Raw genomic sequence first — 16,833 nt, forward strand, 5'->3', positions numbered from 1 at the left:
ATGATTACACAGGGTGAGACTTTGTGGGACAGCATATGGGGCAAAATTGGAGGGACATGATTAGATGGGGAAGATTGATGACCTGCTCGACACTTCCCCTCGGGTGGCTCACCGAGGTACACAATGTCTCTCTGTAGATTTCCCTGGGTGCACACACTAATGAAATGTACCTATGCTGTCAGACTGATTTCACTGAAAAATTCCGAGGGGTAAATTTATCAAGCTGTGAGTTTCCGGTGGGTTTAAAAAGTGGAGATGTGGGCTATAGCAACCAATCAGATTCTAGTTATTATTAATTTAGTACATTCTACAAAATTATAGTTAGAATCTGATTGATTGCTATAGGCAACATTTTCTGAGTTTCCCTGTATCTGTTTTGCATCTCATGGGCTGCAAAATATGGCCTTGGGGTCCACATGCAGCCCACAGAGCGTGTGTGTTGTGCACCACTCCTCTAGATTAACGTTAAAAGCCCACTTACTGAGCCTTAAACTGTGATAAGTGGTTTTGAATGTGTAGCATTTATTGCTCAGATTTCTGTGTACATCCCTAAATACCTAATTAAATTGTAAGCTTTTCTGGTTTAGGGGCAGGGCTTGTTTCCTAACATATGTTTTAAAGTACTGTTTATCTCTCTTTTTTTTTGCTGTATGGCAGTGGGTTCAATTCATACCAGGGCACTATCTGTGTGAAGTTTATATGTTCTCCCCGTGTTTACATAAGTTTTGGCCAATTTCCTCTTATAACCCAAAAAACATCCTGGTAGGTTAATAGGCTGCTGACCAAAATAGACCATAGTGTGTGTGTGTGTATGTGTGATTGAAAATGTAGAAATTGTAAACTCCACTGGGGTAGGGGCTATACTAAATAATTAAATATTCTGTGTTCAGTGCTACATAATATACTGACACTGTATAAAATAATGCTAATAAATAAATAATAGTTGTGGGGAGAGGTGGAAAAATCTCCAAAGGTGCATAGTGCAAAAGTGAAAATGTCACATCAAAGTCTAACCTTCTACCACATGTGTACCACCCCTTTCCAGAAAATAATGTTTTCTGTTCTTCACCTAAAATACTTCTCTCTTTAGCCTTATTTAGGCTTAAATTCATGAGAATGACGGCACATATGGACTTGACTGTTTAGTTGTGTGTATATAAAACTATTTATTAATGCACTTCTCTGACAAAGTGTTGCATCGAGGTGCAAAACAGGTCCCATTAACATTTAGGACAGGACTTGAAGACTGACGTTTCTGGGCTGGTGCAAATCCAGATTACTTTTGCGGAGTGGAAATGGTTGTACACTCCTCTACACAGCAAGGAACACCCCTAAAAATGCACCCTCTGCACTTGTTTATCTCATAGTAATAATCAGGTTTTTCCCAAAAAAAATGTTTCTGCTGTGCTTGATGAAATGATGTTTATCTGTGCACCTAGTCTGTACTTTACCATAAACACGTTTACTTCATCCGAGTCCTATATCTTGGTCCATAAACCCATGCGCCTCTGTGGAAATGTATGTTACACTTGCACAAGCCTGGTGGTTCCAACACTACTTTTGAATGACCTACACTGTGTGCACTGCTCTAAATCCAATGCAAACAATTTACCTTCAGGATCAATTAAAATCATTATTTAACATTAATATATGTCAAGTTGTGTATAACTGAGTTAAATAGCATGCATGAAATAATTGGAGTGTTTATACTTAACTAATATGTCCACTGTGTTCTCTTCCATTCCTCTATAGCAGGCTGCCATGTCAGCAAGAACAAGCAATACTAACAGAAAAAGTGGAGATGTTGCCTATAGCAGCCAATCAGATTATAGCTCTCATTTATTTAGTGCATTCTACAAAATGACAGCTAGAACCTGATTGGTTGCTATAGGCAACATCTCCACTTTTTCAAAGCCGCAGTTTAATAAATATACCCCTGGACAGATTTGCTTTGCAAAAATACAGTGGATTGGTTGATTTATAAATAGGGGTCAAGACAGTCAATGAACTCAGTCTCAGCTTTTCGACCTGTATCAGATGCTTTCTCATACTTGCCTACTCTCCCGAAATTTCCGGGAGGCTCCCAATTTTTGGGGAGTTCTACCGGACTCCCGGAAGACTAGTCAAACCTCCCGGATCCTACACAATGCCGAAATTCACGGTATTGAATATCGGGAGGCGGGGCTTAATCCAGTCATTAAGCCCGGCCCACGCTATTCAATCCCGTGAATTTTGTCATTTTATAGTGGGGAAGGAACTATGGTAATGCTGTCACATGACCTGTCCTCCAGGATCTCCCAGAGGACATAGTCACAAAGTCGGCAAGTATGTGCCTCTTAAAGATGTGGGAGGAGCTTTAACTGTCTGAAGCAGGGAGGTAATACTTTACTGCAGTAAAGTTAACACAAAGCAATGTATTTTTCCTTTCAATTTTGAGGTTTAGTGATTCTTTAATCCTTAATGCATGTTCTGCATACCAAACACCTTATCTCTTTAAATAATATACTTCATTACCTATAGACTGCATAAAGCTCATGCTCATTAGATTCTGTCACCAACCAGTAGTCAGCTAGTAAATTGTATATTTTACTTTCTATACATGAGAAAGTCCTAGGCAAATCTTATGTCTTCAGTAGTGCATGTTTCCACTTCAACTGTAAATTCAATCTGAATGAAATAAATACAGTTTGGCATAGGTTCCTGCCACAAAAAGTATTTAAAAAAAAAATGTAGAGCTTAAGAAATGGCAAAGCAAGCTAGTACATTTTCTCATGCCACCATATTAAATTAGAAACATCTGTTTTATTTATACAATTTTTCAAATAGTTTAAAGGATAAAAACCTAAAAAATAATACATAAACCTTATAGCAAAAAATATACATATAATAAATTGACTTTCTTTGCTTATATAAATGATGTATAATTTTGTATTTATATTTATATATATATATATCATATTTATATTAGTTGCTTGCGTCCATGTGTGTGAATGTGTCAGCATGTAATAATTTTACAAGTTCTGTGTTCAAACAGTTGAGTCCTTCATTGGCTGATAGCTTTGAAAAAAAAACCATCAGCATTAATAGTTCTTGATGAAAGATTTGTGTCACCGCTGTGGACAGAGTGCTGGTTTGATGCATTTTCCTCTGTGAAGTACTAAATTGGCAGGGCAGTGACAGCCAGCCACACAAGGTCTACTGCACGGACCAATTTCATTCCAGTTTTCACATGTCTTAAGGCATCCGGGACCACAGGTGTCATATACTGCTCCATGTTTACATTGGATTGCTGGAAGAAAACAATATATTGCCATTAACATTAACATAACATTTCCCCAGGTACAGAAGGATCTAACAAGCATTCATTACAGGAATAATTTACTTATTACAGGTTAAAAATGTAATATGATATACTACAATGTATCTCAGATTTACTTACCCAATCAGAAAGTGTCCCTGAAAATTGTTTTTAATAGTATGTCGTCCTTTCATTACAAGAGTAAAATGAACTAATGCCTCACAAACTAGCAACAATATAATGTGAAGTTATTTACAACACTGAAAGTACATCTACATATGGCTCCAAGTGTGACCACTTTAACCATACATCCCAACTGTCCCGATTCAAGTGAGATAGTCCCGATTCGAGGGTACTGGCCAGCCAGTTGGCGCCTTTGTCCCAACTGACGGGAATTAGGGAGGTATGTTCTGTTTACCACCTGACACTGCCACATGCACCTGCCACTGATGCACACAACAATTCAAAGATCCTCTTAGGGGAGGGGACTGTGGTTGGGCCAGCTTACTGCTTCCAAAGGACTATGTGGCACTCCCACATGTGGCTTGAACATGACCCAACATTGGGGGTAATTCAATAGGCCGCGTTATTATAAAAAGCAACGTGGCCTGCGCACTATTACCGACATTACAGTAATAGTGCGCGTAATTACCGTTAATACGGTAATTTCAACGCCATCTTTTTGCTTGCGGCTCAGGGAGCCGCAAGCAGAAAGCAGGCTTAAAATTACTGTATTAACAGTATGAGTTTTAACGCTGCGTTAGTTGCGGATGAATTGTATTCCCCCCCATAGTGTGTGATATGTCTCAGTTGTTATTTGCACTAAATACACTTAAACTATTTTGCTTTAAAAATAAAAAATTCCCAATGTATTCCGTTATTACTATTAATATCCCATAATGTTTCTTGATATAAGTAGTTACACAGTTAAAATGCAGAAAAGTTTGTACTTGACAATCTTCTATGTTTTTTCAACTTACTGTGTAACTTTGTATCTAAGGGTCAGTTTTATCTTAGTGATGGAAGTTCATTTCAATATTAGTTATGATTTATACATGGCAAAGACCAAAAAGCAGAATTATTTATGTTCAACATATCATTTGATTTACAAGTCTTATATGTAAACTAATTTAAGTGTCAGGTTTAAATTTAGGCTTATGACACCACCACTACGCAGATGAAAAAAAACTCTGGCAACAATAACTTTTCTGGTGAGATGATATAAGTTCTGAGTAATAAAATGCTTCTATGTCAACATGTTTTGAATACTCTTGTTCCTTAAATTTAAAAGTCATCAGGGCATCATAAAGAATACAGTGCTACTCAGGCACTCTGCCAAAGAGCACAGCAGGGAAATGCTGAATAGTTGAAGTAGCTGCAAGAGGTTAATATATAAAATGGCCAAAGCAAATGAGACATTTGAAAGTGTGATTTACTGAGGGCAGAGGCTGCAATGATGTAACTACTCATCTGTGTAGGTTACTTTTACAATGTCATCAATTTCTTATTTGCACAGAAACTGTCACTGAACTTTATAATGTAGAAAATAATTATTTTTGTCGCAGCCACATCATTTACCATTAACTCAAAATTCAACCTAGCTATGTCATTTCATCTGTTTGGAACAGGACTATTATTAGAAAGAAAGACCAGAGCATCTGCAACGTTCAAATTCTATACGTGTGCAAGTTCATTTATAGTTGCTGATATCAAAGTTTTACTTAGGCAGTCACAGAATATTTATATCTAAATGCTTCAGGGGATATTCTTCTATTCCCTGGTAGAATTTTTAAACCTCAGCTTCATCCTTAATGCAAATCGAACAAAAATAGGGTACTGGTGTGACTGCAATAATTACAAATGTAATAACAAAAGAAAAATATGTACGTTAAAATTGAAGCACCACTCTTACACCTAATCATAAGATACATGTGTATAAGAGCCAGGTACATGTTACGGCTTACGCTATACATTCCATAGGTGAAAGTGGAAATAATGAGCCCTTGTTTTATCCAATGTTAGAGGTAAATAGTCATTTGGGAGGCTAAATAGTCACTGAAAAACGAACAGGATCCACAATCCAAAGCACAAGGAATATGCAAGTTTGTATTTCTTTAAATTGGTATCAGGATTTTGCTGGGCTGTTGTGTGCCAATGGAATAACATGTGTTGAAAGTGTTTGCACACTTGAATGAGAGAAATAAAAAGGAATATTGAATCCATCACGGCTATGCCTCACCCAGTTGTGGTTTATTTATTTTTTTGTCACAGTAATGAGGATTCTTCAAGCTGCTGTGTCTCAGCTGTCAGAAGAAAGTCGGATGTGGTGAAAAGGAAGTAAAGGCTTGAAGAAGACAGATGTTCGTAGCTGTGTATGTGCGATCAGGCAGATGTGAAAAAAGCTTCTTAGTCCTGTTAAAAAAGGAGGCGAAAGGAACCACTGGCAGTCTTAAGCACGAGCTGTTACTCAATTCCACTAAAATTAACACCTTCCAGCAATGAAAAATGCCGTTGCATAGCCAAATACAACAAACCATAAAAATCCTTAAGAAAAGCTCTCGAGTGGCCTGACCAGTTGCACGCGTCTTTCTATAAGTCACCCAATCTGCAGATGTATTTATTACCCCACTTATGTTCCATTATCTTCTCCTTAGCTGACCTAACCATTCTAATCCCCTTTGTATCTGTTTTTGGTTTCTGATTGCAAAGCGTCCTGTCGAGGAAATTGAAAACCAATTGTGGGAAGACATGCACAGCAAGTATAAATAAATGTATTACTTGTAATATGAGGTAAAGATTCCAAGAAAAAAAGTTCAGACTTTTCCAGTTGCTTAAATGATTTATAACTTGCATAACACAAAAAACGGAACGGGGGCATTAATTAACATTTTAGCTGGTATTGACACTACTTTCAACTATATAAAGAGCTTTAAAAACTACATTTTCTTTTAAGGAATTAGCTCACACATTTAGGAAAAGTACCATTTATAGCCTTGCATCACTCATTCTCTAGAATATCCTTTTTTTTAAATCTGTGTATTTTCGAAAACAACAGGAACATAAAGTGAAAAACAATTGGCATTAGATTTTGGACTTCTAAATAAAAATGACATTATTGCATATAATTTATATAGCTAGAAAATAGAGTCTATAAATGTGCTACTAAATATATTTGTAGTAGGAAGCATGTTCCAAAATAACTTATTGCAATAGTGAAATACAGTAAACTGGTGTCTGACAGGTAATGCCTGGAACTGTATCAAATCCTGGAATCCCGGCTGGGAAAAGTACAATGTTGTTGGATATTTCCGTATAAATGTAGTAAAGGGGAAGGGACCAGGGAAGGGAAAGGGGGTGGTAAGGGAAGAGAAGATATATGTCCATCTAGGGCGGGATGATCTGCACCGCCTTAGATGGACATATATCCATGGGGTAAAAGAGACAATACTTTGGGAGAAAGAAGAAAAGAAAAAAATACTTAAATGTCCCGAAGTGAGGGAGTGGCTCAACTAGTACCAGGTAATGGACTGTGATAAACTGTGTACCATGAATCCCATGTCTTATGAAAGTTTAAAACCTTATCCTTTAAAGCGCTTGTGATGTACACCATCGACACTATATACCACACCAGAGAGATCACCGCCTGGATGCATGGAGGGGATGAGGATTTCCAATCTGCAGCAATTTGTAAGCGGGTAGCTGCCAAGTGTTGTACAGGTTTGTCCCTATGTTTATCAATGGTTTTCACAGGAGAGGATTATGTCACTGTCCAGGATCTGGGTAAGTAGCGCAGTCACTAAATAACACGAGTGGTGAAAAAGGATCACCTAGGAAGAGTTGGTTAATGAGGTACTCCAGTCCTTTGGAAGATATAAAAACAAACTTTATTGAGAGTTATATTAAAATCAGATAACCAGGTATCAATAGAGTCGGCGATATGATTTTAAAATAAAGAAAAGTAATAAAGAATGAAAAATAAGTGATAAGGATAAAAATAGAGAACCCTTCCGGGAGGCCGGTTAGTGAGTTGTTATAGCAACTAATATTATGATTGCATGGGAAAGATATCCATTAATATGGACACTGTATCACTTTATTTGAGGAAACAAAAAAATGTTTTTATATATATTTCACATGTTCATTGATACATTGTGTCAACTCTCATACATTATTATACTGCGTCCACTTCCAAAGTAAAGTTATTGAAGTTCTTATGATTGTATGCGCTATTAGATTTCTAAGTCATGAGACCATTAGAGTATCAAGTAGTTTTATCGTAGGAAAAAAGTATTCCTTGGCCATAAGGTCTATTTGCATGGCACTTATTTGGTTGCCCATTAGCCTTGCAAATTTATATGACACACTCAGATCCTATGTAGCAATGATATAATGTATAAAGAGAGACCAATCAGTGCCACAAATGAGTCTCTTTAAAGATATATCTATTAGTGTCAAAATTCACTAACGCTCGGCACTGAGTTGTCTCACCTATAATAATGTTAATTGGCAGCAAAACTCCCTTCTGGGCACTGCGCTCTTATCATCATATATTGGTGCTGAGCGTTAAATGGTCCCATAGAGCTACTCTTAGATTCTCATTTTTTAGTTTCTTAGATAAGCGTCTATGGGGCGTATTCAATTGTTAGCATTAACGCTAACAAATGAGCGCTCAAAAAATCTTACCGTTAATACGGTAATTACTCGTGGAATTTCAGCTCGCAGCCCCCTGAGCGGCGAGCTGAAATTCCGCAAGTAAACTACCGTATTAACGCTTTTCGCGCGCAATATTACCGTATAAATGGTAATATTTTTTGAGCGCTCGTTTTTCAGCGTTAACGCTGACAATTAAATACCCGCTATATATGTCATAAATAATATCATAGGAAACTACACTGCTTGGGAGCGTGGCGCGATCGCGGCTAAACTCCGCTAACCGGCTTCTCACTTCCGGGCCATATCCACATGTCCTGAAACTGCAGACGGGAAAAATGTGCCCAAGCTAGGTTATGCCTTGATCTGTCCAAAGTACCATACCCCAATCCAAAAATTGGACTGGTGACAAGTATGCATATATGTGGTTAATTCATTGCTTGACGCATGTTTTCGTTCCTTATTTTTTTCATCAATTTCTTTATTCCTTCATAAATTGCATACTCTGGTGAATAGGACTGTGCCATCCATGAGGTAAATTGAGCATCATATTTGTGATATTTTAAGAGATGTGATATATGACAATGTATGACATGACTTTTATCCGCTCTCACCCACACTACTATTAAAGAGCGTCTGCTCATTTTTATATTTTTTTTTTACTAGAATTGTCCCTGACTAATCCTAGTCTAAAAAAGCATAAATACGCCAACATGTAGGAAATGGGCTTAGCTATATTAAATGAAACAAATGACACTTAAAAAAAGTCATAGCTAATATGTGGCTATGCTTTATAATATACTAGATTATTTTGCAATTCCTTTATATTTAGAGACTTGTATATGTTAAACTGTAGCTATAATTCAAAGTGTGTAGGCAATGCTGCAATTTAAAAGGGTTGGTCATAAGCCAGTGGTATTTATTATGTGCATTAATCTTTCTGCCAAATATAAATTATCATGCTGGCATTACACTATTGTTGGATCGGTATAATAAATTATTTTTTGGCAAGCTAGAGAAAAACAATTAATTTCTTTAAAATCACTTTTGAGAAAATCAAGGCTTTTTTTGTTCTGGTATTCCTACAAAACGGTTCATGTGCTTAGTAATTTTGAACAGACTGATATATAAGCAAAGCTATGGAACAGAATAAGCATTTTAAGTGTTTATAGATTTGGAACAAGGTGTCCATAAAGGACAGCCATCTAGATTTTACTACTCATTTAAAAGAATACATCACAACACATTTATTTAAGTCAGCTGCATCTACACAACTATACTGTTAGAGATGCATCACCAGCTCTTTGCCATTTTAGAATGACTGCGGAGGGAGGAGTGAGTCACTCAGAAGCTGCTGTATTAGCAATAGGTGCCTTAAACTTAGCCGACAGAGGAGAACAAGCAATAATCATTTACAAATAAATAAATAATTTTTGCATAGAAATAATCTACTACATAATATATTGTAGGGATCCAGTTGCGTACAAGCTATTATTAAGGAATCTTCAATCTGAAACATCATGTCTGCATGTCTGTAGTTGCAGTGAACACTTTCTTCTGTTACCAATGTGCGATAACATGTACTTTGCTTTAACTGACCATTTGGCTGAATTCACTGTGACTGTATATAACATGATTTCATCTGAAATGACCTGGAGCCTTACTGTGAAAAATGTGAAGACCATTTTTGTTGTTACAGTTTTGTCCAGAGTGTCTGTCACACTTCGGGCAATCGGGCTGCACACCCAATCCCAGGCGCTCTTACCTGGTACCGCCGACTGTTCACTCCATTCCGGCCGCCGCCATCTTTGTTTCGGGTCTGTGTATGTTCATTCCCCCTTGTCCCCTTCGATTGGCTGATACATTTTGACTCCAAAATTCAAAAGGCACCTCCCCCTGATGTTTGGAGCCTGTTCTTTTAGTTACCTCTTAGGTGCTAGACGTTGGCTCCATTTCTCCTGCTGTGAGTTCTCTCTTCGGGTGGATTGCATCCTATTACAACCTGATGTCCACAGAGCTGACACTCTTCAGATTATTTCGCCACCATTCCAGTGTAAACCTGCTGACTGCAGAGCTGACACTTTACAGTGCACTTGCACCATTCCAATGGTAACCTGCTGACTGCAAAGCTGACACTTCACAATGCACTTGCCGCCATTCAAGTGGTAACCTGTTGACTGCAGAGCTGACACTTCCCAGTGTACTTGCTGCCATTCCAGTGGTAACCTGTTGTTCGCAGATCAGACTCTTTACAGAGTATTTCTTTGCTATTTCAGTGGTAACCTGTTGTCTGCAGAGCTGACACTTCCTTGTGTGCTTCTCCATCTTTGCAGTGATAACCTGTCGACCTCAACTTCTCTCCTCCTCGTGTTGTTTGCCATTGTTGACCATCTCTGTATATTCCCCTTTGGGTTTCGCCTGGTGCTCTTAGTAGGGGCCGCGACCTGTGGGAAAGACGCATCAAAGACCAAACCACCTTGCGGCGGTTCCTGGTGAGAACCGTCTCCCCAACATTGACCTCCTAATTTGGACTGTAAACAGTATATTTTGGTTTCCATAGGATAGAGACAGATTCCTCTACTGGTTATCCAGTATTAGAAGAAAGTAGTGCCCCCAAACCTGCATTTTCCATACTACGCCTCTTTTACTCCTTCACCCCAATGCTGCATTGCAGTAAACTTCCAGGTCCGAAAATTTATATGTATATAAGAAATACATGTATTCTACCAGCCATTTAGACTATCATTTAAATTTTAAGCTGGCAGTAGACGTAAGTAAAAAGGTTTATCACATGACTCATCTGTAACAGCAAAAATAAAAACGGCCATCACCTTTTTCACAGTAAGACTCCCCATTATTTGAATGCAATAAAGAAATATAAAGTTAAAGTGGGGCTTTGGAGCATACCATCTCTGCATATTATTCTGATGAACATCACTCTGAAATATCCTGTTTTTTTGACATTAGCAATGTATCTGACTAAGCTAACGTAATATGCATAATGTCAATATCATTAACAGTGTCCACATTTTTGTAAAGATGTAACTCGTACCTTTCTGAAGTTATATATAACATAGATATGCCTTTGCATATGCTTAATGCCGATTGAATCATCAAAAAAGACTGAAAGAAATACATGCATATACAGTATACTGTGTAACTCCTAACATTATAATGCCCACAAGATTTATCAAGGAAACATAGTTGTAACCAAACATCTGTAGTAAATAATACTAGTGAATTACTGAATGTATTCAGTTTTGTGACTATTCTCTGCCCTCCAGTGGTAAAAATTAAATATAGCAATTACATGTTCAAGAATATGTCTGTTATTCATATAATACCTGTCCCTTTCTCTTTGTTTTTAAAATATAAATTGATATGCATGATATTAAAGTGCTATATGGTTGTGATTTACAATATGTGAACAATATGAAACATCTTACATACATTTAATGAGTATTACAGGGTATGTGGTTTGGACATGGATCAAAATCTTTTTGGCACATCCAGTTTGATAATGCTGATTTTTTTATCCAAGCAACATATTAGTGAATGGTGTTTACACTTTTGTGTTCAAACTAAAATTTATCATCTTTCATTTTAAATGTATCGGTTCATCGCTTGTTGTTGGGGAATTTATTACAAACTTATTATTTTTATTTTGTTAAAATATATAAGAATTATTAATAAAACATTTTGAAACTAGTAGGAAATTTACCTGACATTCGATGGGAATCAGTTTAGATTAAGGGTGGTTGCTGGAGGCAAGTCCCACTGGTATAGATTGCTATTCAATTTGCCAAATAAAAGTGAGCAGAACAAAGTCGGGGAGAATGCATAATGTTGCAGATTGATAAAAAATTGTTTTCTTAACTATGCTCTATACTAATATATTGTTGTATATGAGGACCTCCAAACAGCATTCCCGAATACTCCATAATTGTGAAATAAAAAAACATGAAACTAATGTGGCATGACTTTTGCTCAGAGAATTAAGGCCACACTGTGGTTTATAATTCCATTAATTATTTTAATCCAGATGTATTAGGAGAATTTACATTTGTAAAAAACAAAACATTTTTTAAATGACCTCCGGTGCCCAATGAAATTTTTGGTGGCTTTTTCCCTCTAATGCTGCCAGGATTTCTGTCCAACTTACCTACCTGGCACCTACTACACCTGGGGGAGTTGGCTGATGGATTGGCACCATATTTCCATGAAAGTTCAGCCTTTGCACACAGGCATCTGTGACCGCTCTTTCTCAGGGAAGATCGTGATACTGTCCGACACCGTGGACATCTCGTGGCTGGTGTTTGCTGCGGTGCTGCCTGGAGAGCAACTCTCGGTCTCTATTCCAGCCTAATGCACGCGTTCTGAGTCTTTTGTTGAACACAAATCTCTTTAGTCACTACATAGAATAGCACTGAAGTGCATATTAAGTACTACTGACAAAACTGCTCTTCTCAGAGTAATATTTGCAGCACATACACCAATTCCATCTCATCCACACTTCACACTCTACACACTTCCCATCTGACTCACCCACTCCATCCTGCCTACTTTACCCCAACACACCCATCCATAACATACACTCAAAACACAAACACCTACCCGCATAGAGACATCGGTTACAGCCACATGCCCATAGAGCATTAAACATCAATTGTTATTTATTTATTTTGCTTTTCATTTAATTTTATTCATTTATGTTTTCATTTAAGTTCATCTTATTTTTATATATTCTTATTTCTATTTAATCTGATTTTACTTGTGTTTTTATTTTTTCATATCTATTTTATATTCATTCTTATTTTATTTATTCATTTTGTTACATTTATTTTTATTTTTATTTATATTCTTACTTTTTTAATTTTTTAAATTTATAGTTTTTTTATTTTTCATTTATTTTATTTATCAATCCTATTTATTTATCTTTATCTATTTTTTACTGGTTAGTACTAACTTTTATTTATTTTTATAAGCTATAACATCCAAGAGCTAGATAATAAAAGAGCTGTTCTACTTCACCCAAGATTCACAGGCATTCAGAACTTTATACACTTAAACCGCCAATCTATTAACATACTGAGAGCTTTTGACACAATACACCTGATTTTCCCTGGGCATTCTGACCTACTCACCAGAGCTATTAACAGCAAAATATCACATTCAAGAGAGCTATAACAATTCCTTTTAAATTAAGAGCTAAGGACATATCAACAAAGTAACTCTCACTCCCTCCCCACTCTCTCTCTCTCCACAGGACTCTACTAATACTAGGATTTGAGCTAAAGAAAGAATTTTAAACTGAACCAACATCAGTCTCTACTCGATGGATACACCCAGGAACAAAAACTCACAGAACAAATGAGAGCGGCATCAAGGTAAACCGATACCAGAATACTACATCCACACAGCAACAGAAACAAAACATCACCACCAACACTGCAACAATATGGTTCTGGGAGAGTTGTGGCCATGGCCTGACTGATATTGTTTGTCTGCCCTAATACTCGGTACCTTTTTCTCAGCGCCGTACTTTCCCTTTTCCTCCTACTCCTCCTGTAAACCTTAACAGACAACACACACTAGCTCCTGACTGCAGGAGCTCCCGTTGCAAAATGAAAAAATTACAGATGCCAGGTCTGCTGGAAAGCCCCAGGCCATCAGTTGTAAAAATATATATATATATATATATATATATATATATATATACACACACACACACGAATGGTTACCTATATAACTATATTACAAGGTCTATTTTTCGGAATAAACACCTAAAAACGCACAACAATTTATATGTTGTGTACATCGAGAAAATAGAATTAGGTTTTATGGCACAGTCATATTCTTTTTGCATGTTACCCTATTATCAGCAGGGCCCTCTTAAGAACCTCTTGGGCTCCCGAGCACAGCAGTGCAACGGGGCCCCTATATATACAAAAAATAAATAAAATGATTATATATATGGGCCATCCGGAGGTAGGAAAAAAAAAAACCCTGCAAAAAAAGAAGAAAATACTTACCGTGCTGTCAGCTGGCGATCCGGCTCCCTCCCTGGTCTCCTCCTCCATCGCACTCCGCAATGGATGTTGGGCGGGCGTGATGATGTCCCGCCCGACATGCAATGCCAGCGCGATGGAGGAGGAGACCAGGGAGGGAGCCGGATCGCCAGCTGACAGCACGGTAAGTATTTTCTTCTTTTTTTTTGCAGGGTTTTTTTTTTCCTGCCTCCGGAGGGCCCCCCTGGGCTGCAGGGCCCCCGGGCACCTGCCCAGCGTGCCCAATGGGAAAGACGGCCCTGATTATCAGGCATCTTACACCAAGAAGGTAAATATTGTCAAAAATGAATTCAAGTCTCAAGAATATTATGATGAAATATGGGTTCGTTTTACAAATAATATATTATTTACACAACTCTTATTTCCTAAAAAATAAGGTTTTCTATAGAGAATAATATCTGTCCAATACATTTTACATTTAAATAAGATGAAATTTAAAAATAACGTATATTTCCCCTTCTGCATTTTACATTTGGTACCTGAAATCCACTAATTACTATTGGGCAATTGGGCAATCGCTGGAATAACCTTGCAGCTTAATGTATTAGTCTCACTCTAATTGAAAGTATAAATATGTTGCAATAATTTTCCTGTTTCAATATGCAAAAATGCTATTAGGACATCCTTAGATTTTTAATGTCATTTTACATTGTGTGCAATATGTTGGTAAAAGCATCTGCCTATTGTACAGTGCTGCATAATATGTAATTTTATGCAATATGTCAGCAATATCATCTCTGTATATTGTACTGCATAATTGTGTGGTATTTGCATTTAATGAATAAACACTAATATATTCAATATAATATAAAATATTGCTGCAGCTGATGAACATACCTGCACAGTTATTTTCTGGCTTCCAGTGAACTTTGACACCTTCTCTTAGACAGGCTCTGGCATACGCAATTAATGATTCACAGTAGCAATTTTTATGCACTGGGCATTCACACATGTCTGTCACACATGATCTAAAAAGAGAAGGAAAATAAAAATCAAGATAAAGAACAATTTTGTACAACGCAATGACATTTCAACATTTCCCTAGATACAGTGAAGGCACAAAGTGGTTGTACAAGTGTCTGTAGCCCAGAGTGTAACAAGATATTGATGAGTTGAGTTGAGTTTGTTTGTTGTTTAACATTTGCTAATCATGACACTATTCATTTTTTATTCTGTTTGCAAAACACAATTCTCTTTGACTTGCACCGATTCGCTGTGCCCACTACCTATAAGCCCTCTACAATCCTTGTGTAAGCAGAAAAAACCTAGGCAGGGTGACAAAAAGTATTTTTAATGTCAGATTTCAAAGTGCTAACAGGTTTGTTTGAAAAATAACAGAGACTAGGCACACACTATCTCAGTTCTGCACAAGGCATTTCATTCCTATAATGAGCAGATTCAACAAATTTGAGAGGCATCAATTCTAAGCTATGACTTTTGCAAAGTGTGTGTCTAAGTCAAAGGATCTCTGGATATGCCATGTTGCACCTTTTTCCTTCTCTCTAATACTTGACACTGACAGCAAACATTAAGTGATGATGACTGAGAATCTCTAGTTTAGGGTTCACAATTTTCATCAGGTGCAACCTCAGTCTCATAAGAATTATCATGTACATCATCGTCACCCTCATTACTACCAAATAGGATAACAACCCTTGATGTGCAATGGCCATGTTCATTTTAATTTTTTTAAATTGCCATCCACGCTGATGTTCCAAGCCTTTTTACCTGGCAACCTCAACTGGTAAATGGGGGACATGTGGAGAGGTCTGAATGGTATGTGGGGGACACGTGGAAAGTTCTGAGTGGTATGTGGGAGACATGTGGAAAGGTCTGAGTGGTATGTGGGGGACATGTGGAGAAGTCTGAGTGGTATGTGGGGGACATATGGAGAGGTCTGAGTGGTATGTGAGGGACATGTGGAGAGGTCTGAGTGGTATGTGAGGGACATGTGGAGAAGTCTGAGTGATATGTGGGGGACATGTGGAGAAGTCTGAGTGGTATGTGGGGGACATGTGGAGAAGTCTGATTGTTATGTGTAGGACATGTGGAAAGGTCTGAGTGATATGTAGGAGACATGTGGAAAGGTCTAAATGGTATGTGGGGGACATGTGGAGAAGTCTGAATGATATGTAGGGGACATGTGGAAAGGTCTGACTGTTATGTGGGGGACATGTGGAAAGGTCTGAATGATATGTAGGGGACATGTGGAGAAGTCTGAGTGGTATGTGGGGGACATGTGGAAAGGTCTCAGTGGTATGTCAGGGTTATTTTATGCTAAGTGAGGGTCTGAGGGCATGTCGGGGCATTTTGTGATGGATGTTTTGGTGTCAGTTTGGGATAACTAATTTGAGGGGGACTGTTTTTTATTATTGAAATTAAGGGTAATGTGTGGCCCTTTTGAAAGTTGGAGGGCTGCACACGTGGCCCTTGCAGCGTATCGGGTCATTCATCACTGTCCGAGTACATGTTAGACAATGAAAGCAAATGTTTAATTTGTTGCTATGTTACGGCATACTTGTATTTAGCACTTTGCCATTAGATAATCCCAGGGTGTTTTCATGAAGTTTGATGGGAAAAAAACATTAATGTTCTTCTGGGGGGAAAGAACAGCAAACTACCAGTATCAAATATATGTAATCTTTGGCTGCAGGTGGTTTTATTGTTTAAGTTTTCATTTCCTTCCTTTTTTCATTTCAGTATATAAAGAAAAATAATCACAGTATCGTTATACTCATGTAACTGAAAATACTTCAGCAATACTGCTATGAGCTTTTAGCGAATACATTAAAATAGAAATGAGCTATGGACATCACA

General features: G+C 37.6%; 1 protein-coding gene across 1 annotated transcript in view; it reads right to left on the bottom strand.

Moving 5' to 3' along the window:
• Positions 1 to 2,443: 2,443 nt before the first annotated feature.
• Positions 2,444 to 16,833, bottom strand: part of BMPER (BMP binding endothelial regulator) — a 165,269-nt gene continuing 150,879 nt past the window's right edge. Inside the window, exons 14-15 of the mRNA XM_075211287.1 lie at positions 14,854 to 14,984; positions 2,444 to 3,289 (exon numbers count right to left, since the gene is read on the bottom strand). Of these exons, the coding sequence (XP_075067388.1) occupies positions 3,108 to 3,289; positions 14,854 to 14,984 (313 nt within the window). The 3' untranslated portion in view covers positions 2,444 to 3,107. The remainder of the gene's footprint in view (positions 3,290 to 14,853; positions 14,985 to 16,833) is intronic.

The sequence above is a fragment of the Mixophyes fleayi genome, chromosome 5 (assembly GCF_038048845.1).
Source record: "Mixophyes fleayi isolate aMixFle1 chromosome 5, aMixFle1.hap1, whole genome shotgun sequence".
Lineage (NCBI taxonomy): Eukaryota > Metazoa > Chordata > Amphibia > Anura > Limnodynastidae > Mixophyes > Mixophyes fleayi.